Raw genomic sequence first — 23,264 nt, 5'->3', positions numbered from 1 at the left:
GTTGCTGACATAATTATCAACTTCTACGTGGTATAAGGTGGTTCCTCTATTTCCTGCAAAAAAATACACATTGTGTAGGCAGTTCTTTGATATATTATACTTATTTCAAAAACCCATATTTTTTACTGTAATGGACTGTCAGTGCTAGAAGATTTGAATTAATTAATTTATTGTTATAAATAAATATTAAGCATGTATTTCTCCCCAAAACTGCTATTCTACAATGTCTTTTTTTTTACTTGAAGAAATAAAGTTAAGCTCGAATAAATTAGCAATAAATTAGTGCAAAAACTGTTGAGTCTGATGTATGGATACATCAGTACATTGAACTCCACAGGGCAGACAGCTATTAAATCCTCTGTGACTGTTTCGTGACCACTGCAATAATGTGTGTATGTCTTAACATTAGCCGAAACGTTCTCAGTGCTGCGATAGTTGTAGAATTTATAATGTTCACAAACTTCTGAGCCTCAAACAGAGAATCAGAAGTTTGATTTGGAAAAAGTGTGAATGCAGCACAGATGTTCTTTCTGATTCAACAGTGTTGATGGTTTTTATTTAGATTATTATTTTTATACATTGTATTTCTATTTATGTTGGGTATTTAGGGATTTAAAATACATTGTAGCAGGGATTCCAATGAATCAATTGAAATGTATTTCTTATGTCGGAGAAATGTGACAGATATTTATTTAGACTCAAGCTAACAACAGATCATCATTTCCATGTGGAATATACGGATACTTTGTTTATATGATTGTGCTGAATTTGAGGAAACTGTTCATTTTGTATCTTGTGCGTCTTAAAATTTGTAACTGATTGCCTTTGAAAATTATTACACAAACAGCTGATTTTAAATTGTATCAAGGTAAAGTATTGTGAGTTGTCCACAGTTTTATCCTCTGTCTTTTATATTATATTTTATAATCTTTCAACTTTATTTGTATTTTAGTGACTTCTGTGCCCTTGTTGTAACTTAACTAAACAACTGAACACCTGGTTACCAGTTGATCCACAGTCTATTAAGCAGTTGGGTGTTAAGTGCCTTGCTCAAAGGCAATCCAGCGGTGAGTTTTTGGGAGCGTTATTCACTAATACTCTTGGTGTTCAAAGGGAATCAAAATGGCAACTTTCATTCAGAAGCCCTCCTTTTTAATCTTTAGGGCATTGTTTCCACCTGTCACATCTTTTGATGAGCACTAGCTAGCTAACAACTCCACAACTGTCATCAGATTTTGATTTAAATATTGCTTAATCATGATTGGTGAACGTAAATATGTGACATTGTCTTTCCAACAGAGCCCTGCCAACGTGAGAAGAGCACAGACATCTCTCATGTGAGATCATCAAAACTGTTTTAACTTTTGCAGAAAATGTTCATGTAGATGATTGATTATAGTAAGAAGCTGATTTACTTGGGGAAACCAACAAAATAAAGTTAATCTATGCAGAAAAATTAAACTTTATTGTTAATATGCATATACTCAACATAAATAACACTTTTTATGTTAACAAATAATGTCTTTTTTATGAAATGACACAGTGTCATATGACAATTTTTGAACTGAACGACTATATATGTGTGTGTGTGTGTGTGTGTGTGTGTGTGTGTGTGTGTGTGTGTGTGTGTGTGTATGTGTGTGTGTGTGTGTGTGTGTGTGTGTGTGTGTGTGTGTGTATAACTGTAGATGATACAATCTGTTTATTTAGGGGGGAAAAAAAATACAGAAACTCAATTCAAACTCAACATGCACTTATATAGGTATAATTTAAAATTTCTCACAAAGGCCCCTAGTTTGATGACAGCATTTCTGGTTAACGTTGCTCACAGAACTTATTATTTGAATCCTTACACTTTTCTGCTGAAAATATTTATAACTTAGAAAAATTATATTTTTGGAAATTGACATAATATTTGATCAAATTCTTTAACAAATGTCAACACAACACTGTGTGAAAGCTTTACACTGTTTATACATTCATACTGTTAAGTAATTAAAAGAAAGCATTCAACTAAAGCGCTTATTCCCAAGAGTAAAGCCAGCCAGTCAGCCCTCTCAGACCTCCACAGTGACAGTGGCACCGTTGCTGGTGTCCTCTAGTGGTACTGTCTCTGTTTCAGGCTCCTCTTTTTTATCTTCCTTCCCTCCATCAGCCACAAGAGGAGTGCTCTCTGCTGCCGCTTGCTGGTTGTTGCTGGTAGTGCTGGTTGGCTGCTCAACCTTCTCTTCCGCTGGCTGCTCCGCTGCTTTGGTTTCATTGACAACCTGGACGGAGTCACCCGTAGAGGCCTGCACTGCTTTCACTTCCCCGTTCTGGACAGGGAAGACACCCTCCAGGGCCTCGTACAAGAACTGGTACTGCTCCTGTAAGAGACGCAGACAGATTTTAGCGGAAGCATAATCCTAAAAAAAAAAAGGTCTGTTTAATGTCGTCATATACATATACGCGAAACCCATCCCTAGCTTATTGGGAGCAGTGGGCTGCTGAGTAGCGCCCAGGAAGCAGTTTTTTAGGGGTTCAGTATCTTGCTCAGGGACACTTCGGCATAGGACATGTAGCAGCCAAGGATCGAACCGCTGACCTTGCCAGACAACCCTCTCTACCCATTGAGCCACGGACACCCACGTGCAGTGCTGTGCTGTAGAGTAAACCTTTACTTTTCTTTACAATACACAAATAAGCGCACCAGAAAACAGCTTTGTATGACTCATCTTACGATATTCTATATATTTTTGTTATTATCAAAACAAATGCCAGAAAAGATCAAAACCAACAATTCATATCCTTCTAACAAGTGTATCTGATTCCTCTGAGTTCTAAACTATTAAAAACACGTGTTTCCTTATTACGATGAACATGGGCACCGTAGTTTATTATGAGTCAATCATACACCGTCCTGCTGCCGTAAACACTCACTAAAGCTCAATTTTCCTATAATTCTTCTTCTTTAAATAAAATGAAAAGCAAATAAATTGAAGGGGAGAGATAATTTTGTTTTCTGGTGAAGTGAAATACATTAACAATACATTAAACCTTTGGTAAAACCTACCACAGTATGTAAGAGGTACACAACAACTCATCTACCATGGCAGAACATCATCTGTCAATTATTGACATTATTGAGTTACTGACCAGCCAAGTGCTGTAATACTTTACACTCTCTACACTGTTTGAAGTTAAAGCTGTGACACTGTGTGCTAACAGATATTGAGTTCCTCTTTCTTACCAGGTGGGAGAGCATGCCTTGTCTCTCCTTGCGTAGGGTTTTGGCCACCTGGAAAACATCCACCAGCTTCTCAGTCTCAGCGCTGTCCAGCAGGTTCCACAGAGCACAGAAAATCCCTGAACGGGACGAGCCATCACTGACACACAGACACACACACACACACACACACACAGACACACACACACACACACACACACACACACACACACACACACACACACAAACACAGAAGGTTTAGATCACATTTTTGCCTCTATTATATTATTTGTTCCTATTAATCCTTTTAACTTTACCTTTTCCAGGTTGTAGCGGGCTGCAGCAAATATATAGTATATATAGATTGCTGTTGTTAATTGCTACTGGTTATGTTAAGGGTTTCAGACAAATAAAATAGACTTGAATAAACAATATTTTTTCAAAAAACACATAACTGATTGATATGTTGATTGGTTATTCCTGTTCTGTTTATACATATGATTAATCATGAGAACTGCACATAAATGTTGCTCTTCCACTTTGTTGTACGGAGCTTAATGAAAATATATTTTTCACGCCAGACTGCTAAATTGTCTCTTTAGAGCATCTTTAATTGTAATTAAGGATTATTAAATTTTAGGTGCTAAAATTAGAATCTGCTGATATTTTTCTACAAATACCTAAGGTCTGTAACTGTATAGTTTAATTTGGTGTCATATGATCTGTGACCTTTATCAAGCTCTATAAGCTGACTTCGTAGATCTGCCCAGAAACTAAAGTCGGTGGGGAGGATTTGTCTTCCAAAAGAGATTAAAGGCCTGAAATTGAGCTTTGAAAGCTCCTTATAAAAAAACTGGATGTGTTGTGGCTATATACACACTGCCCCTCTGAGATTCCAGGGGACATTTTCTGTGAGGTTGTCTTACTTGCAGTGGACCACAATGGGCATGCTCCTCTGTGATTTGCTGCCGCCACAGCTGTGCTTGATGTCCTTGATCATGTCCGTGAGATCTTGAGCTTTCTCCGGCAGCTCGCCGCTCGCCCACTTCAGCAACTGGAACTGTTTCACTGGCCGACTCTCTTTCCTCTGTTGACAGAAATGTGGGGTTTAAAACAGCTTGTTACATTGAAATGACCGGTCAGATCACAGGTTGATGCTGATAAATATGGGAATAGAGCCGGGCAGACCTTGCTAGTAGGTTGCTGTTGTGTTACCTTGACGTGACGTATCAGCATATTGCGGCTGATGAAAGCTGGGGAGGTGTCCGTGCTTGCCAGTTCAACCTCAATGTCCCCAAATGTTTTCTTGTCTTTATCCCAATAGACACAGTCCGACTCCTGTGAACAAGAAGACACATAAGAAAACAAGTGTATCTCCCATACAGTATATGCACCAAGAGCATAGAGTATTCTGTATGAAAGGTACATACAACATTATATATCATGATATGTGCATGATACTATACCTGATCTCCCTCACTGCAGTCTGAGAGCATGACAATAGTAGATGCTTTCTTCTGGTAAACCATCGACCAGAAGTCAGCCATGGTGTCTGGCAGCGGAGTCTGCGCTGCGAGGAAGGTGCGTGGACCCCAATATCCCTGTGTGGGCAAGAAAACACATCACACATCTATTGTTGTACACACTCATAACAAATAGGATGTGGTAAATTCAATTAGATTTGTCTTGAAATTCAACCGACTGCATGCAAGATGGGAATTCATTCAGAGTTAATGAGATAACGCCTGCTACAACAGGAAAGATGGTAACAGGAAAACAGTTTGTCATGCTGCAATTAAACAAAACACTGTTATTTTTGTCCTGGCATCCAGGTCAATGTCAGAGGTACAGTATGCAGAAACATGTTAGTAAATAAGCTGAAAGTGCGAGTAAAATGACATACATCTATGTGGGAGGCATTGATGTATATAGTGGACTCCTCATTCTCCTCATCTGATGAGTCTTCTTCATCTTCTTCACTGGGGTCACTATCATGACTGCGTCCTTCATCTAGCTTCAGCAGCACTCGGTTGTAGTCATCTGAGTGAAGTTAAATTGAAGATAATTACTCTGGTATATGATTGCATGTACACTGTAATGCACATTATAAACATAGTGCATATACACAGATATATTACGGTTGTTATTCTATAGTTCAAATTGTCATTTGTCCCTGTGTTGAGCTGATACTTACATGGGATGACAGATGAAGAGCGATTCTTCTTCTTGTTCTCTTCTGTAATCCCTGTGTTGAATGTCCTCCAGTTTTTATAGATGGGGAGTCTCTGAATTACAAGACAAAGACATTTCACCAGTGATATATGAAGGTCTGTAATTTCTTCCATATTAAATAATAAGAGGTGGGAAGGGGAAAAAAGAAAGGGTAGGACTACATTTGGCATAGTTTTAAAGGGATTAGAAACACTAATGTTGTGGAGTGTCATACCTCAAACTCGTCCTCCATTAAGGTGGGTTCATTTCCTGAGTTGTTTTGTTTTAGCGTGCTCAGTGTGCTGTGGAGCTCAGACACAGTGATCTCAGTCTCTCCAAACTGATTGTGTTCCAGCAGCGCCTGGTGAATCAGGATGTACTGGGCCTGTGTGCGGACAAACGTATTTAAAAAAACAAAGGACATACACTTTGGGGACACAAACTGCTATTGAGCTACACAATCCCCCACTTAATTACTGCGCACAACTATCTTTTAGCTTCTGCCCACTGGTGGGCGCTAGAGAGCACACTGTTTCACTCCACATCACCATCACACTCATTAAGCCAGGCATGTATAGTGTAACACATTCAAAATGTACATTGACAAACGATAAAGCCAAGATCCTGAAGTGCACTACAAAAATTATTATAGACTTTGTTATAACAGTGTGCCATTATGAACAAAAAATAAATAAAAGGTATTGGAAATGAATTAATGATAAATACCTGCTTTTAAATAATGCATTAATAAACTCAGAATAAAAAGCTCTGGATAGTGTAGTTACTAATCAGACCATAATCTTGGACAACAGTGTAAAGTAACACTGTATTAACCTCTATGTATAGAGTGTGTGTTTGTTTGTCTACATAACGGCTGTATCAATGCTTGTGTATACTTTTTTGCTTAATTATCTTTATTTGTTCATGTGGCTTTACTTCCTGTATGTTTGGTCTTTGAGCTGTGAGTACATACACTGAGACCTGGAGTCACATTCTTCAACATACTCAGCCAATTAACGTAACTCTATTGAGACACACACTGTGCCTAAAATATGACCTAAACTGATATCTCACCTCAACTTGAACCGTGAGACATCTCTGTCTGCGGAGTCTAACTACGTAGCCATAGATGTCCACTCTGCCCTCCGCCTCCAGACCCTCCATCATGGCATCGATGCCAATGTAGGTGCCTGTCCTGCCGACTCCCGCGCTACACATGAATAACATTGTGTTAATACATGTTGGTACACATGTCTATCAGTGGCAAGTAAAGATGAAGTCAAGCATCAGTTTTAAAGCAAATAGATGGGAAACGGCCTGATGAATCCCCCTGAAACCCAGTGACATCTTTTAATCTGTAATAAAGCAAGTTCAGTGGTGTGCCTGAAAAGACTCTTGAAGATATCTACTGTGTGCACAACACTGTCGAAGGACTGTTCATTAGTACAAAGAAGGTGAATTAGGAGTCCAGTTTGGAATTACTTGGCTATGAACACAGACTTTACTGCCACTCTGTCAGTATAGGTACTACTAAATGCAGTTTAACAGCAGCACACGTTTATAAAGACGTATACTGTATATAAAGATAAACAATAAATCAATAAGGTGGTGACAATAGGAAGGTATATGACTGCGATATATACAAATTGAACAAAACACGATACAGAATGTAAGATACAAATGAGTACACCTCTGACAGTAAGGCACTAAATACTGGAAAAACTATCACAGAATGTATTCTCAGGTTTGGCATGCCTAGAAGTAAATAATGGGAAATGGGAAGATACTGGTGTACTCTGTACCACCAAACTACTAAAAGAAGAAGAAATCACATCCAGTGTAACAAAACCACAGCTACGATTAGCAAATTAAAATGTTGTTCATGTTGATATTTGGAAGAAACAGAAGTGAATGTTAACTGATCTAGGATGGGAGCTTGAACTTACCTGCAGTGAACGACGATGGGGCCGCTGAAGAAATTCTTGAAAGCATTGACACGCCTTCTCAGTTTCAGGAGGAGATGTGGCTCCCCGGGGACGCCGTGGTCCGGCCAGCTCATGAACTGGATGTGGGTCACCTCCCTCTCTGAGTTCTTCTCCCTCCTCTGCAGACACACATGGTTATGCAAATATGCACAAAGACATATAATAACACTGAATAATAAATATTCAATCAAGTATATTAAGATAAAGATGGACAGAAATACTGGCCTTTTTCTTCTACACATACTCACATGTGGACACACACAATTTAAAAAGCGAGAACATACATTTCCATATTAAACGTTTCATGGAGACTCACATTAGTTAGGCTGAGATGGCGAATGGTGTAATCCGGACAGTGGTCCTCTGAGTTCAGCTTCACTATAAACTCCTCAAAGATCTCTGTCTCCCGGTCTGGAGACGGCCAGTACTGCGCACATTTGACCTGCAACACAACATGTGAGAGGTGAGAAAGAGAGTGACGGACACATTTTACATATCAGTAACACATCAGTAACACTGTTGCACTTTAACCCAAAACTCAAATATGCAGTCGATGCATGTTAAAAGCAGATAAGTACAAACAATCTCCAAATGAGAACACAGTGTGCGCATGAGTATGAATTTTGGGCTTGTCTATATCTGATACAGTAGCCTACATGTGGCCGAGTAGCTATGACGTGAGTGTGTTTAAGTTACAGACAGACTCAAGTCAGTCAGTTATGTAAAAAATATACTTTTTTAGTGATTGCTTACACACTTAAAGTGAATACTTAAGCATCAAAAGTTTTGTAACCATGCCTTAAACAAAGGCACTAAAAATACAAACACATTTTGCTTTGCTCTGTTTGCAATTCTGCAACACACGTCTTACAAAACACTATACACTGTTTCCTACATTAGATACAAAAATGCAAAACATACCTGGAACTGGCAACACACACACACACACACACACACACACACACACACACACACACACACACACACACACACACACACACACACACACACGAACATACAAATTGAACACATCTGCCTGAGCCATACAAAATAGGTGAGCTTACCTGAGGTCTTTTAGTGGACCAGTATAAACAGACCTTTGATAAGCTCACCTCTTTTTGGGAACTTTTGAAACATGGAGGAAGTGTGAGCAAGGGGACAAGAGGAGGAGGATGAGAGGAGGAGGCAGGACAATATTTAAAGTCAACAAAAAGTTTTAACTCCTGTTCTTACCCTGTTTCCCTCTTCACAGCGTGTTACCATGACAATGATGGAGGACTGCTGCTCCCAGACCATCCTCCAGAAGTCACTCACAGTCTCATCCTTCGGCCCTGCGGCACATACAGAATATCTTCATAGTCTCATCCAGAAACATAGTGTTGACTGAGTGTGTGAAGAATATGAGAACTTTACTTTACCTTGAGCTGCAATGTACTTTTTGGATTCCTTGTACCCCTGCAGGAGGAAAACAAATGATGCTTAATAAGGTGTGTAATATCAGAAAGGGGTTATGAACCATGTCTCTATTTAGCTCCCTAAAACTGTGCCGTTAGGCCAAAAATGTAGCTCTTTAACGTGGCTATTCTGGCTATTATTTTTTTGTTGAAATGTGTATGTTGTTTGGTCATTCTTATGACTGCAGCAGTGGTTGGAAAAGCTGTAGTAGTGTGATGTGGGTGTTTTTCATACATCAATGAAGCTGGCATTGATGTAGTCACATCCTGCCTCTCCATTTCCGGTGGTCAGCTGGACACGGTTATAATCATCTGGTTCAAAACAGGAAATTAATAGATTATTACTTTTTTTATCACAGAAGACACCTTAACAACCCTTAATGAACGAGGAGTGTGTGCACATTTTCTGGAAATGAAGAAGCTGTTTATGGAGGCATAACATGAAATGTAATAGGTATATCTCACATTGATTCAAATATTGGAATAAAACCAACCTGCTCACTTATTTGAAACATTTTCCAAAATAGTTGAATACACTTAGAAATATTAAAGAAATAGCTGCCACAGTATATACAGTAAGCACAATCTATGAGTGTAGACAATCCTACTTGCAACTGATGGTGTGATTTACTGTTTTGTTGGTGAGGTTTAATGGTAAAAACAAGGAATAATAGAACACATTACACAACCGGACTTATGCATTCATCTCTTTTATCTACAAAGCCTCAGGTGTTGTTGGACAGACTCACATGGCAGGATGTCCACATAGCGGTTCTTGGAGACATTACAGGGCTTCTTGGCCTCTTTCACGGTGTACCTCGAGAAGATTCTGGGGATGCTCTGAAAGCAGAAACAAGTTATGCCATTTGCCAAACACCAAGCAGCAATTCTAAAGTACCATCCACACTTCTAATCTATGAGTGGGTAAGGCCCTTAGCATACACAACTTCATTAGTTCAAGTCCAGCTTGGACTTTTACTACACTATTGACCATCTTCCTCTTTGCCACTCTGTTACATTCAATAAAGACCAATAAATACCAAAAGCAATGCTCCAAAAATAACAAAGATATAAAATTAACCTGAAACTCTGCCAGGAAAAGTCTTCCCTCATCAGCAAGCTTCCTCTTGTAAGCTTCAAGCAGGACCTCTGCTGCAATCGGCTCGACAGGCATCAGGTTCTCCTCGTCATCTACAACAACAAACCAGACAGCAGATAAGATACAGAAACAACATAATGCTAAAAGTAATTTATTACTAGTCATTCCTCTAAATTACAGTATAGTAACTATTTGAATATATTTCTGTGTTTTTATGAATTATTTCTCTTGAAACATGCTTCTATATTTTCTAACAAGGAATTAAAGAATACTTCTGTATACTCCGATTTTTTAAAAACATAAATCATCTGAAAACAGTAGCTGCTACACGTGAGTGCCTTTTATCGCGTACTTAAAGATTGCTTTAAACATCTGGTTCAAGACAAAATCCAGGATCCTGAAACAAATCTAAAATCGACTCACTTGCTGTAGAAATAAGCATCATGTTTTCACCCAGGTCACTGCAAATTACAAAAAAAAGAGTGTTGATTGGCCCAAAATAATTTTAATTATACAGACATTATATATAGAGAATGGAAAAAGAAGGCCTACATAAAGAGCTTTATAACAGTGATGATGTTTATGTCTGCAATGCAATGAAAGTTCTCTTTGTGTACTGTAAAAGAAAATATATGTATTGGATATGTGAATATGTGTAAAACAAAACAATCACAGTCAAACTGACAGAATAACCCTTACTGGGACTTTCTGCGCTTCAGAATGTATATCTTGTAGACGACCAAAAGCAGAGCCACAGATGTAAGGATGATGAGGAAGACCAGAAACCCAATAACAGCTTTGTCATTATCTGTAAAATGATGGAGAACTAATATCAAAGTGGTGGCATTTATGTTAAAGATGCAATGTTTAGAAATGGATGTGTGTACCGTCTGTCAAAGCAAAATGTGTTAAATGATTCAACTGAACAATGTGAGACAATTTTTGGCATTAATTAGAACAGCACATACAGGAAGTGGTAACAGATTTTGTCTTGGGATTGCTGCAAAGTTTTCCATTGCAAACAGTCACCTGGAAACACAAAAAAATCCCGTAATCATGAATTATAGCATTTGAACAAAACGATGAATAAATCTTGTGAAACCAAAAATTAGGATTATGCAAACCTCCAGTTTATATTCCGTTGAGTAGCTTAGGTCTTTGAATTCAAATTCACACTTGTTTTTGTAATCTATCTTCATGACACCAAGAAGACTTGCATTGTAATTCCTATCAGGCCCATTCCAACTATTTTTATAAGCACAAGATACTCTTATCACGTTATGGTCTGCAACTTCCACCGTCAGTGAAGTAATGTCTTCTGGTACTAAGAGAGTGAAGAAAAACAAGACATTTTCCTTTAGCTACAACACTTACTCACAGTCATACAGTGATACTTAAGTTCGCTTTAATAGCCGTTTTAACACTGATAAGCATCATTATGTGTCGCTGGATTGGTTGTCCTGGTTGTCAGTAGTGATATAAAGACAAAATGTGCAAAGAAAGATAATCTAATTTACTTTGAAAACAAAAAAAGGATCAGAAAATATAATTATTTAGTTATTATTCTGTATTCTTGTATGTCTCTAAATGATGAGCGATGACGGCTTCTAAACGTTTTGTCCCACACAGCTGTTATGTTAAGGATGTTGTGTGAAGAATCTGTAGGTCTGACATTACATACTTTACATATTTTTTAAATAAAGCTGTCCTGAAATGTAAACTGTAGATGTTAAAGCAGGAAACTTATTCATTAAGAGATGGTCTATGATTGGCAGACACATAAGTAAATGGAATAACATGTACATTACATAACAAAAAAATGGATTTCACTTCAAAGTTATTGTTTGTTTAAAATGTATTATTTAAAGACAGGATTTACAGTGAATGCAAATGTCATGAAGTAATGTTAATGCTTTTTGTTTCTTATATTTGTACAAATTAATTGGAATGTATCTGTCTATAATTCTAGTCAATAATTACTCCGGTACCAAACTCCAGACTCTACTCACCACCTGTGATAAATAAACAGGTCAGAACTGACTGAAGCTGAACAGAGAATAACACGTAGAGTAAACGCTGCACTTCACTAATGATTGGAGCTGCATTGTAATGTTCATTATAATGGAAGCGTGGTGTTCTTATACTGTAGGCCTACATACTGTTATGTGTATTGGTATCAGGGATTGACTTGCTGTCTGGTTATCATCATTTAATGTCACATGTTTAAAAAGACAGACAGGAATCAGATAAATTACATAAATTAATTTATAATAATGGATAGAACAATTTGCTTTCAGAAATATTATTACTAAAACCGTAATAAATAAATTGTCAGTCTTTTTTTTTTAGACACTTACTTCCAGCCTCAGTTTTGTGTTTAACAGTTTTTGATGTGTTAACACTCAAGTCGTTGTATTTGGGTTGGACTTCACAGGAATAGTAGGTGTATGGTTTCAATCCTGAAATATTACACGTTCCTCCTGATGAATTTGAGTTAGCTGGAACTGCAACATAGTTTCATTAGTTTGGTTGTGTTTGACTTAACAACATAGCGACAAAAACAGAATAACAGAAATATACAACAGCAGATTGTTTTGTTTGTCAAGTTACATTTGAGTATACATTTTGTACTATTAAGCAAACAAAAAAATAACATTGAACTGTTGTTTTTTTATGGTTCAATGTTATTTCTGTATCAAACTTCATAAAAAGTAAAAGTGTTGAAAGCATGAAGCACTGATTCAAATGTCCACAGTATGTTTCACTATTCAGGTTAACTGACAAGTCAGAATCAGAATCAGAATCAGAATCAGAATCAGAATCAGAATCAGAATCAGAATCAGAACTGTTTTTTTTACCAGAGTATGTTGCACATACAAGAAATTTTACTTGGTGGCTGGGCATAACATTAAACAGTCAAGTAAAGTGATCTCAAAAGACTTCCAAAAGTGCATTTCTGTAAAATGAATCAAATGATAATATGGTTACTCTAAATACTTTTACTTACTACGGTGTTTCTGATTGACGGAAGAAGGGCTACAACTGCAGTCATAAGAAAGCTTCTTAAGATCAGGAAGGACATCTTTACAATTCAGACTGGTCGTGTTCCAACTCCACTGAATGGAGGTATTGGTGGCCTTTGTATTTCTGACGTCTATTGTGAGACCTGTTGGAACACATCAGACATCTGCAACACTGAACTGAACATCTGGAGCTGTTCTTTTCTCCAAAGTCATCTTAGGATACAAGTTCTTATCATTGCACGGAGGAGAAGTGAATATTTACATACCACAGTCAATCCTGAACTTGACAATAGTCGTGTTTTTTATGGTGATATTGTTGTGCTTGATCTGACCAGTACAGTTGTAGTATGTGAAGGGCTCCAGTTCAGACCATTTCGTGATGCCATTGAGTTCATTGGCTTCTGTGGAGACACAAGGATGACAGCTTTTCTTCAACTGCTGGTATTTGTATCTTGGTGCCAATGAGCGCTTGGACTCAAATGTGAACACATTCACAGCAAATTAATACATATTCAATTTACATTGAGTCATTAAGTGCACAAAGCAATACCTCGACTTTTTCTTACCCCAAAAGTCAATTTAGACTCTGTTTTAAGTAAAACTGTTACTACAGTGTGAGCATCTACTGTGGCAAATGGTCTCTATTTATTTCCAAATAAATCCATTCATAATGTTGCTGACAGACAAAGTCTCTTTACCTGCAGTCTTTCCACCCTGACAGGTGTAATCAATTTTGAGAGTGTTGCAGTTTGGAGGTAATTTTGGTTCTATTTTTCCAGGAAGTTTAGTTGGATGCACCTGAATTATTTCACTTGGATCTAAGAAATCTGTAGAAAAAAAGGAAACAGCACACTAAACATGATGACACAAGGTCTACACCACATGCAATTCAAACACACAAGGACTCTTCTGTACATACCAACAGTGATGTTTTTGTTGAGGGTAAAGGAAGCCCCACACTCTTTTGAAGTGAAGGTTAAATCTGTGCATATGTCATTGTAATCAGGTTTGATGCAGAACATGTTATTGCCTGTTTTACATGGCTTAAATGACATATTATTTGATGTTGGCTGAAAAGAGCTGATGTCCCATTCACTCCGGTAACAAACATATCCAAGCATGCTGCTGCCATCTTCAACGTCATCATGACCTGAAATACACAAGTGAAATGATCTGCACACATCCGTCTGTTCGTCTTATTTCATAGATTAAAAGAAGATACAATGAAATTCAGTGAATTATTTTGACTCACTCATTTCCTTTGTCTTATTTATAGATTCAGGTCCACAAGGTGTTTCTTTGCCAGCGCTGTCGATAAACTTCACATTAAGCTCATATTCAGTACAGGGCTTCAGGTGTTTGATTTCATGAGAGCTTTGGTTGAAGGACTGAACGATGCGTTCGCCATCTTGGCCCTTTTCTTTAATGTTGATGGTGTAGTTGGCAGTGGTAGAGTTCACTTTCAGCAGGAAGCCAAACTTGATGATATCGACTTTGAAAGAACCTGAACACAATATCAACAGAGTTAAAAAATCTCCTACTGTGGTTAATACAAACCAGCTGATGACAACTTTTAATCTCAGACAGTTTGTTCATTTCGATGTTGGAAAAATGATATAATTAGTGGTTTGTTATGTGTGTTTGTTAAAATGAGTGTAAAGTTGAAAAATAGTACTGATACTCACATTGTTGAGTTGAATTGTCTTGTGTGGGGGCTGGAGAACGCATTCAAAAGAGATTAGAGAAAGAAACAACAAATTTTAATATATGATTATAAAACTTTGAAACCTCCAAAGCCACTTTCAAGTGAAGCAAGTTTAAGTATTTCATAAACTTCTAGTAATCCATTCCTTGGCAGTGCTAGTGTTAGTAACTGTTGTCTATACTTATATAAATAACTGTCTTATCACATTCCTCGACAAGACAAATGGAGGGCATGTAAGGAGAAAAATCCAACCTTTGGTTGTAGAATTGACTGCGGTGTTGGGCGTGGTGATTGGAGGTGAAGTCTGGTTTTGAGTGGTGTTTATTTGCTTGCTTGGTTTGGGTGAGGGAGAGGTGCTTGCAGGAGGAGTAACGGCTGTAAGATGGAGAGCATGCTGGAAGTTCATTTCAAATAGAACTACTAACAGTCTAACAGTCTTACCTGATACAATGCAGATACCAGCAATATCACGCTGAACGCAACACAAATCTTCCCAATAAAACTGAGGGGGAATACATTACCAGTCGCGCGGGTTAAATTGAGCGTTGGACTTGGGGAGTTTGAGGTGATGGTTGGTGAGGTGAGTGGAGGTTTGTGGGCAGTTGTTGAGGTGTCTGAAGGCGTGACAGCAGCTGTTGTCACGGTGCGTGGAGTTGAGGTGATGACAGATAAGCTCGTCATTGTAGGTAAAGTGGAATTTGTGGTGTTGTGTGGAGGTAAGAGGGTTGAACCATCTGCGTTCCAAGAAAACCAAGATCAGGCCAAACAGTATTTTAATGGTAGCTCCTACTCATCAAAAGGTGCTAGCATTTTCCCTCCAATGATGATGACCACATATTGTAAATCCTGTTGCCTCTTGTTACAAATATGGTGTTGCTATGTGTCTATCCTTCACTCACATTTGTTTTAACAAGAAGAGAAGAGGTGAAAAATAAAAACATAGTAGCACTGGGCAAGAGCAAATTTATATTCAGAGAAGGAAAGGCAGTGTTCAGCTGGATGTGCTCAGTTACAATAGCAGAAATGGAATCGGCATGGCGTTACCTGTAGCTGTGAGATTAAATACAGTACTTCCTGTTTTTGGACATAATGCTGTCTTTCTTTGATAAAACACTCGCCAGGTTGCCTAAAGGTGCCAACCTCAAGAGGATTGTGTCAACAGAGGTACAGTGATGGCATAACGTTGCATCAATAGCTACCTAAATAAGCTTCTTTTCAGAGTCAATAAATGTACTAGTATTAAACCAGACTTGATGAGAATCAGCTTGATTTAAAAGACAAATTTGACATCAACTTTGTCTCAGATAAACTGTAGAATAAACTCTAGGTATATTTACATAAAGACAGGATCAGTGGATAAGATGGAAGTTTTTCGAATTTTCCAGAAAATGTCATATTCATACAGATTTATTTTCCTAGACACAGTATAACTTGACATACAACCTAGAAAGTAACCTCAGTATAGCAATCTGTCTTTTTCTTAAATTACAGTAGACTCACTTTGCAGGCACTTTAGACAGGGAAGCAAAAACCATAGATGCATTTAATGGGGTGAGCAAGCATGGGATCATTACTGTATATAACTTAATCAATATAATAAGCACAAACACTATGTACCCTCACTGGAGTATTTTTCCATAATAAGGGTCTAAATTTACTCTCCAAAATGTATTGGAATAGTCAGTAATTGTTAGTTTGCTTTAGCACAGCAAGCAGGCCAGTTAAGGAGAGACACAGCAGGTGAAAAGGCTAAAAATAATTAACTACTTGATACCATCTTGGAATTTCTCTATTTGATTACTTACATGAAGACAATTATTTTGTAATACAGCTTTTCTGAAAAGTTATGTTCAAATATGCAAATGCTGCATTGTGTAATTAAATGATATGATAATTTGCATATATTTCTAGAACAGTAATCTGAACATTGGATAAAGCCAGGCTAAAGATTCTTGTTTCATTCTTTCAACATGTTAGAGTCAAAAGTTTTTATTGGTGTCTTCCATTAAAACCTTGGGTGAGTCAGCTCACTTAAACCGAGGCGAATGTCAAGCAAACTACTTAACAAGAGTGAGAAGATATATTTCGGCCACACATTATACATAGAGCACATTGTTTCCATTATCAGACCAAATTAATTTTATAAAGTTCTACTGGCTTTGGTGCTGAAGAGATAAGACAGACTAAATAGAGTGTGAGGTGAAGGTATTGCACAAGGCAAAGCATAGCTGGTGGCATAATTCGAATTGTATTCATTATAATAATAATTGAGTGTTATACATGTATGTGTTGCCCACTCACTTGTTTGATTTGAATCTTGACCTGCAAAGAGAAAAAATGTAAATCATAAGAGCTTTTTTGTTGTGAAAGTGTACATAGAATATGCAGAAAATTAAAGAGACAAATAACATCAAAAACTGTGATTTGTTCTTTATGTTGAGTCTTATTAAAGTGTCCACTTTATCAGACCGATAAAACTCTTCCTGCAGGGCCAAAAGCATTGTCAGGTCAAACAGAGGAAAGCAACCATTTTCATCTGAAGTTCTGCATGAGGTTGCTATAACAATGCTGCAAGGAGCCACACTTGCTATTTCAAAAAAAAGCAAACCACAATTTCCTGCTTTGCACTGAAACCTAGAACCTCTCCACACTTGCACAATTACTTTCAGTTTGCACAGATCACTTGCTCATATTAAAGCACAAATGGACTTTTTCTCTTGTATCCTTGTTTTTAGTTATTAGAAATGACAGCGTCACCTAATATTTCTAATAATATTTCTGCATTTTTATCAAACTCTGTATTCTGATATTACATTTGTGTTATTATAACATGTTACGTATTATAACATGGAATAAAAAAGGCTTGTAAAAAGCTGTTTGCTCACTACATCCCTGATTTTAAGACTGGATTTACTCTAAACACTTCTTGGCTGTTTTGTCCATTTGTTCGTTATAATAATCGCAATGAGTGTGAGGTGATGGGGGCAGTCAAACAATGAGTCTCAGGATGTGGTTTTGTGTGCTCTTGTTTCACTACATCGAGCAGAGATGCTTGCTCTCTGCAGTGACATTTCCCACTTCATACTTTGTAGTGACTAATTTGAATTGTTTCAGTGAAAGGTTTGAGAGACGCACTTGTGCTTTATGAACATTTCAAGCTATCCAAACATGCGTTTTATCATAACTGAGTTCATAAAAATAGTTTTAAGTGAAGACTGCTTGGTCCATTTTTCTTGTTCAGTGTCTTCATGGCGAAGTGTGAAACAAAACTGTGATACTGTAACTTCAGCCTGTTCCAGGTCACAAGCTTTTTCGTCCAAGTTTGAGAAAAAAGCAGAAGTAGAAAAGGGGAGACAGGGCGACCATGGAGAAGGTATTCAATAATCACAAGTTAGTGACAGTAAGAGACTAAATGCCTGATTTGCTTGACATTTTGTAAAGGATGTATGGATCTGCCTGTCATGCATCAGTTTTCTCTCTATCACTTGCCACCATCAGTCTTTTTTTATCTGCCTCTACTTTCTTCTCATATTTTGCATTAACAAGCATGCACATGTTTAACATTTCTGACCTCACTTCTTCATTTTACGCACTGCACTTCCCTTTTTTTTCCACAAATTCTCAAGTAAATTACTTGTGCTCTTTCTCAGCCTACTTGGTGCTCTGCTCTGCCAGGAAATGAAGAAAACTCAGAATGGAACACGGAAGTGGTCAACATTTTGACAACTCTGTCCTGCTACAGCTAAATGAAGCTTGCAACTATTTTGCATCTAGATCAGTTTGTGTGAACAGAGAAAGCACTTCTCATATTTTCTGCTATTTAACATCATGGTAAAACACCATAATATGCAAACTTGTGATACAAGTACACATTGCATGACAGAAGTATTTACTGTTTAATAATTATCTTCCTTCACAGGGGAACTTTTCTTCAGAAACAGCATGACCTGATTTTGATACTTTTAAGTAGATTTACCTGATAATACTTCTATTCTTTTATTTAAGTAGGATTTAGAATGTAGGACTTGTAATAAAATATTTTCACACTGAGGTATGCCCAGTGTTACTTAAGTAAAGCATTGCATAAAAGTAGCATTACCACTTTGTAAAAACACAATTACACTTAAAAGCCTTATATTCCAAACTGTAGATGTATTTTCTATTTAAGTATAAGATTCCATGATTTTCAGGCAAAATTACCTTTTTAAGAGATATATTGTTATGCAGTATATCACACAGTTGGAGCTGATTCTAGTTCTTTTTTGATACTGGTAATACATGTTGTATTTACTATATATCAATGCATTGTTGTTTTTGCATATTCTCATTATAGATTTTTAAAATCTTAATCTGCAAAGAAACCATAGAAAATGTGCAAATTTTCCCTCTGAAATGAAATATCATTGCTATTATAAAATGTTTTAATTATAACAAAAGATGCTCGATCAATGGAAAAGAGAAGACATATATAAATAAAAATGTCTGTTAATGCGGTGTACCATGATGACTCACCTCGCTAACCATAGTTAAGAACTACAGTATGTTAGACATAAACGACACATGCTGACCCTGACTGACATTAAAGACAGCAGAGTGAAATAAATAGATTGAAGGGTTCATTCAGCTCATGAATACAGACGTCTCCGCTGAAAATAGCAGAAATTATTTGATGTGCTGAAAAGTAGCAGAACTCTGAGTGATGCAAGAGGCAGCAAGGTGGGTCTGACTTAACACACGCACATATGCTGCACACGCACACACACGCACATGCACACACACACACACACACACACACACACACACACACACACACACACACACACACAGATCATATACAACACCTACAGCCACTAGGGTTGAAGTGAAGAGCTTGCAGGGACACACCCAGAAAAAAAAACCTCTCATCTCTGACAGACTGCCCCCCCACACACACACACACACGCAAACACATTAACACATACACACACTCGCACTATCACACACACACACACACACACACACACACACACACACACACAGTCAAAGCAGAACAGAAACATGATTGCAAAAATTCCCATAGCTTTGTACCAAATGAAAGTACATGTTTTAAAGAGTCTTCTTATTAACAGCTCTCTTTGAATGAACATAACTGTTTATTATTTTGCCAAAGGGGCTCACAAAGCTGTCACTTATCAGCTTCTCACATCACAACTGTGTGCTGTAATGTCTTGTGTTCCTGGGTTTGGAAAGTTAAAGAAACGTGAAGTAGCACAAACGGAGGCACAACTCAAAGACATGATATACTGTAGCTTGTCATTTCTGCCCTCGGTTTTTACTTAAAATGATTTTATTTTGTGCAGGGATGTTTTTCAGTTTGAAAAAAAAAGAGCAAATTGTCAAGTGTTTGCGCTGACTGATTCATCTCTCTATCTGAGGCATGGAAAGAGTTTCACCTTTTCTCATAAACACAATCAACAATATGCTACAATTTCAAAAGCAACTAAGTTAGGAGTTTAAAGCTGGATTTTCTATTCTTCCAGAAGATTTTCAGATGACAGACACAAGGACACAACATATTAAAACACAAATGCTTTTCCTTTCCTTCATGAAGAAGATGAAGATGGATACTTACAGTTGGCTAAACTGATGATCCCAGCCCAGAGCAGCAGGATCTTGAGACCACAGAGACCTGCCATGTCCAGGACGTAGGGTGTATACGGCTACACACCATACAGTACAGTCCTAGAAGGGACCAACAGGCAGATGTTCACAAGCCAAACTGAAGCCGTATTTCCACTTCTTAAGTAAATTCTAACAGAAAATAAGCAAAATTACATTATTTTAAACTACATACGTTTTCTGTGTTATCAGCGGACGCAGCTTCCTGGACTTGTTCCCCAAACCCTAAACCTCGCCTCTGGTTTCAAGTCAAGCAAGACGGAGTGATGTCACACCAAAAGAGCCTGCCTTTACCTTAGCATTTAGTGAAATGAGACAGGAAGTCTCATTTCAGCTACGCCACCAAGAACAGGAAGTCTTCTCTCATCTAATCTTTACTTGCTTCTGCTCAAGTGTGAAATCCCTCTGACTTATGAAAAGACAGAGTGAAGTTTAGCTTTAGATTAAAGCCTTACTTTTACTCAAACATTGTGTTTTGACATATTAGGCTTTTAGATACATGGCTGTTATCAAATTCACAGTTTAACTTCCAATCAACAGAGAAATGAAAGGAAATGTTGATGTTAACACACATTGAGGCTTTCAGGTTACAGTTTTCTGTCTAGTTGGCTTTTGTTAGATTGTTTGAAATCAGACTTGATGAGAACATTTTACTTCAGAGACAGAGATGTACACTAGTGAAACTTCTCTGAGCTCCTCTTCTTTCTCAGTGACTCCTCCCTGTTCTTAAGCTTACAGACCTACAGTCGCTCAGCCATGTAATCAAAAACTCACGAGGAGCTAGCACTGCAATGTGCAAGGAAAAAGATGGCGTCTTTCCTTTCTTCAACTTTTTTTTTTCTTTCAGTCCAAACAGAGAAAACATGTGGCCATTGGCTCCAGAAGTGAATTTCTTCATTTCTGCTGTTCCTTCTGTGTGAAATACATTTATAAGGGATGTTAGATCTCTTCAAAGTCATTGATCGTGCATGGTGTTTGATCATCATGCTCTGCCTTGGAGCCCAAAATGCTTACTTCTGTTTACATACACAAGAAAATAGGGGATAAAAGAGGAAGGAGAGGAGTAGAGAAACTCTCCGGGGAGCGAGACTCACACACTGGGTGGTGAGCTGATATGAATTTGGATGAAACACAGTCAGCTATTTCATGCAGTATATGAAAATAATACATGCAACCAAGCAGACCCATTTTTGAGTTTAGACAGTTAGATACTGAGCTGGGAGAGGCTTTCACTTGAACCTGCAGTTATACAGTGGCTGAAGCTCAGCGAGGATGATGTGAATCTCTATCGTATATACAGACTACAAAGTAAAGACCAGAACACAATAGATCACATTAAACCTTTGAATAATATTTGTGTTTATTCTGAAGAGATTCAAGTGTTTACACAACAGTGTCATGGTATATTTCTGTGGAAATAAGTGTGAACCTGAAACCAAATAGGCACATCTTGAGTTTCCGACAATGAGCTCACATTTTTAGTATGACGATCTAAATATGGATTTCCTCTTAGACCACTGAAACACATGGTATTTGGTTATTTCCAAGTCTGAGAGTATAGATTCTTTTAATCAGGAAGTGGCTCTTAACCTTTTAAGCCCGCAAGCAGCATCAAGTTAATGCAATCTAAATTAAACTGTTATCATTCGATGCAGACAAGTCACGCAACCATGTAACTTGTCTTTGAATGATGTCAAGTTACCAGATCTGACATCATTGTAATCATTTTAGATCAACATTACCAATATACTTCCTTACTTCAAAAACCTATGAGATATATTGATATTCGTGACAAGAAATGACAAAGTCTTAACCTCAAGAACCACACAGACATTGAACCAACAGTGGAGCACAGAGCACATTTTCCTTGGAAGGAGAAGTCAAGTTGCCTGCCAGAACCTGTTGTTGACCAATCAGTGACACGGCTCCTTACTCATAGTCACATCTTTTCTCTTTCATTACAAATTTGTATTTAATATATATGTATAGGAGTACTACTGCAGACTGATTAATGACTACTCCGTTGGACTTGATTTGCAAACACATATAGTAAACATACTATGTTCATATATTATACTACATTTATTATTAATAATATTGATAATAATGTTATTATTATTATTGTTGTTGTTGTTATTATTATTTATTTATTATATTATCTATTATACAATACTATGCTTTGGATTTAGTGTCAGGAACTGAAGTAAAGAGAAACGTGCCACTAATAAACAGAGACCCCATGACACATTGACCATAAATATCTGTGTTTGTTATTTTTTTCCTCTTAATATAGCGTTTTAGCTTTACAAATGTTGAAACATTTCATAGAACACAAACAACACTTGAAGGCATAATTGTTTTTTTTTCCTTTGGTCTTAATCACACAATAAAATGACACACTGTTGCCTATTTGAGCCTCTCGTTGTCTTTTCACAAACCAACCTCAAATTGAAAACAGAAGTCACATGGCCTGACAAATGACTCAATCACTGGACAGTGTCAGCGAACCACTATAACTCTCCGCATATTATTTAGTTTGAGCTTAAACTGCAACTATGAACATGTTGTTTTAGAAATAGTTTAATATAAGTTTTAATTGTACGTTATTTGGCAAAGATACAAAAGAAAAGCCGCTAGAGACAGACTGAGACAATCTATTAGGTCCTGAACTGAACCTGACAGAAACTCATGCATGTTCTTGGCAGTGATGGAGGACACTGTGGTCCCTATATGTTGCATAAGCTTGAGACTCAACATCACATCGGTATCTAATATCTTTGATCTCTTTGCATCATGTTAGCACATGTTATTAATACCATTAAGCTGAAAATAAAACTGTATTATTTCTGCATTTGCAGTTTACATTGAATTGCTGTGTTCGGAGCCAATCTTGTGTGACGTTCATACACAGATGTGAAGTTTGG

General features: G+C 37.4%; 1 protein-coding gene across 3 annotated transcripts; it reads right to left on the bottom strand.

Annotated features, from left to right (window-relative positions):
* Nucleotides 1–1,444: 1,444 nt before the first annotated feature.
* ptprc (protein tyrosine phosphatase receptor type C) lies at nucleotides 1,445–20,604 on the bottom strand. 3 transcript variants are annotated; one of them, XM_068707543.1, is made up of 32 exons: nucleotides 20,516–20,604; nucleotides 20,294–20,403; nucleotides 16,984–17,004; nucleotides 15,204–15,416; nucleotides 14,935–15,057; nucleotides 14,663–14,692; nucleotides 14,230–14,481; nucleotides 13,897–14,127; nucleotides 13,676–13,804; nucleotides 13,244–13,378; nucleotides 12,962–13,120; nucleotides 12,312–12,458; nucleotides 11,079–11,278; nucleotides 10,923–10,983; nucleotides 10,654–10,762; nucleotides 10,378–10,415; nucleotides 9,937–10,046; nucleotides 9,605–9,695; nucleotides 9,091–9,167; nucleotides 8,820–8,856; nucleotides 8,635–8,732; nucleotides 7,718–7,843; nucleotides 7,363–7,520; nucleotides 6,491–6,626; nucleotides 5,652–5,801; nucleotides 5,400–5,490; nucleotides 5,109–5,245; nucleotides 4,672–4,806; nucleotides 4,421–4,543; nucleotides 4,132–4,292; nucleotides 3,230–3,365; nucleotides 1,445–2,366 (listed from the first exon to the last, which is right to left on the bottom strand). In XM_068707543.1, exons 2-32 carry the CDS (start codon nucleotides 20,355–20,357, stop codon nucleotides 2,058–2,060), a joined length of 3,987 nt encoding a protein of 1,328 aa, XP_068563644.1. In that variant the 5' UTR covers nucleotides 20,358–20,403; nucleotides 20,516–20,604; the 3' UTR covers nucleotides 1,445–2,057. The 3 variants fall into 3 exon arrangements, with proteins under 3 accessions (XP_068563644.1, XP_068563645.1, XP_068563646.1); XM_068707544.1 differs by lacking the exon at nucleotides 15,204–15,416; XM_068707545.1 differs by lacking the exons at nucleotides 14,935–15,057; nucleotides 15,204–15,416.
* Between the last annotated feature and the right edge of the window lie 2,660 nt (nucleotides 20,605–23,264).

This window comes from Cebidichthys violaceus, unplaced genomic scaffold (assembly GCF_023349555.1).
Source record: "Cebidichthys violaceus isolate CVI_PGR_0920_01 unplaced genomic scaffold, fCebVio1.0.p SCAF_13, whole genome shotgun sequence".
In the NCBI taxonomy this organism is placed as follows: Eukaryota; Metazoa; Chordata; class Actinopteri; order Perciformes; family Stichaeidae; genus Cebidichthys; species Cebidichthys violaceus.
The sequence above is the reverse complement of the archived record's forward strand: the minus strand, read 5'-3'. Positions and strand labels throughout refer to the sequence as shown.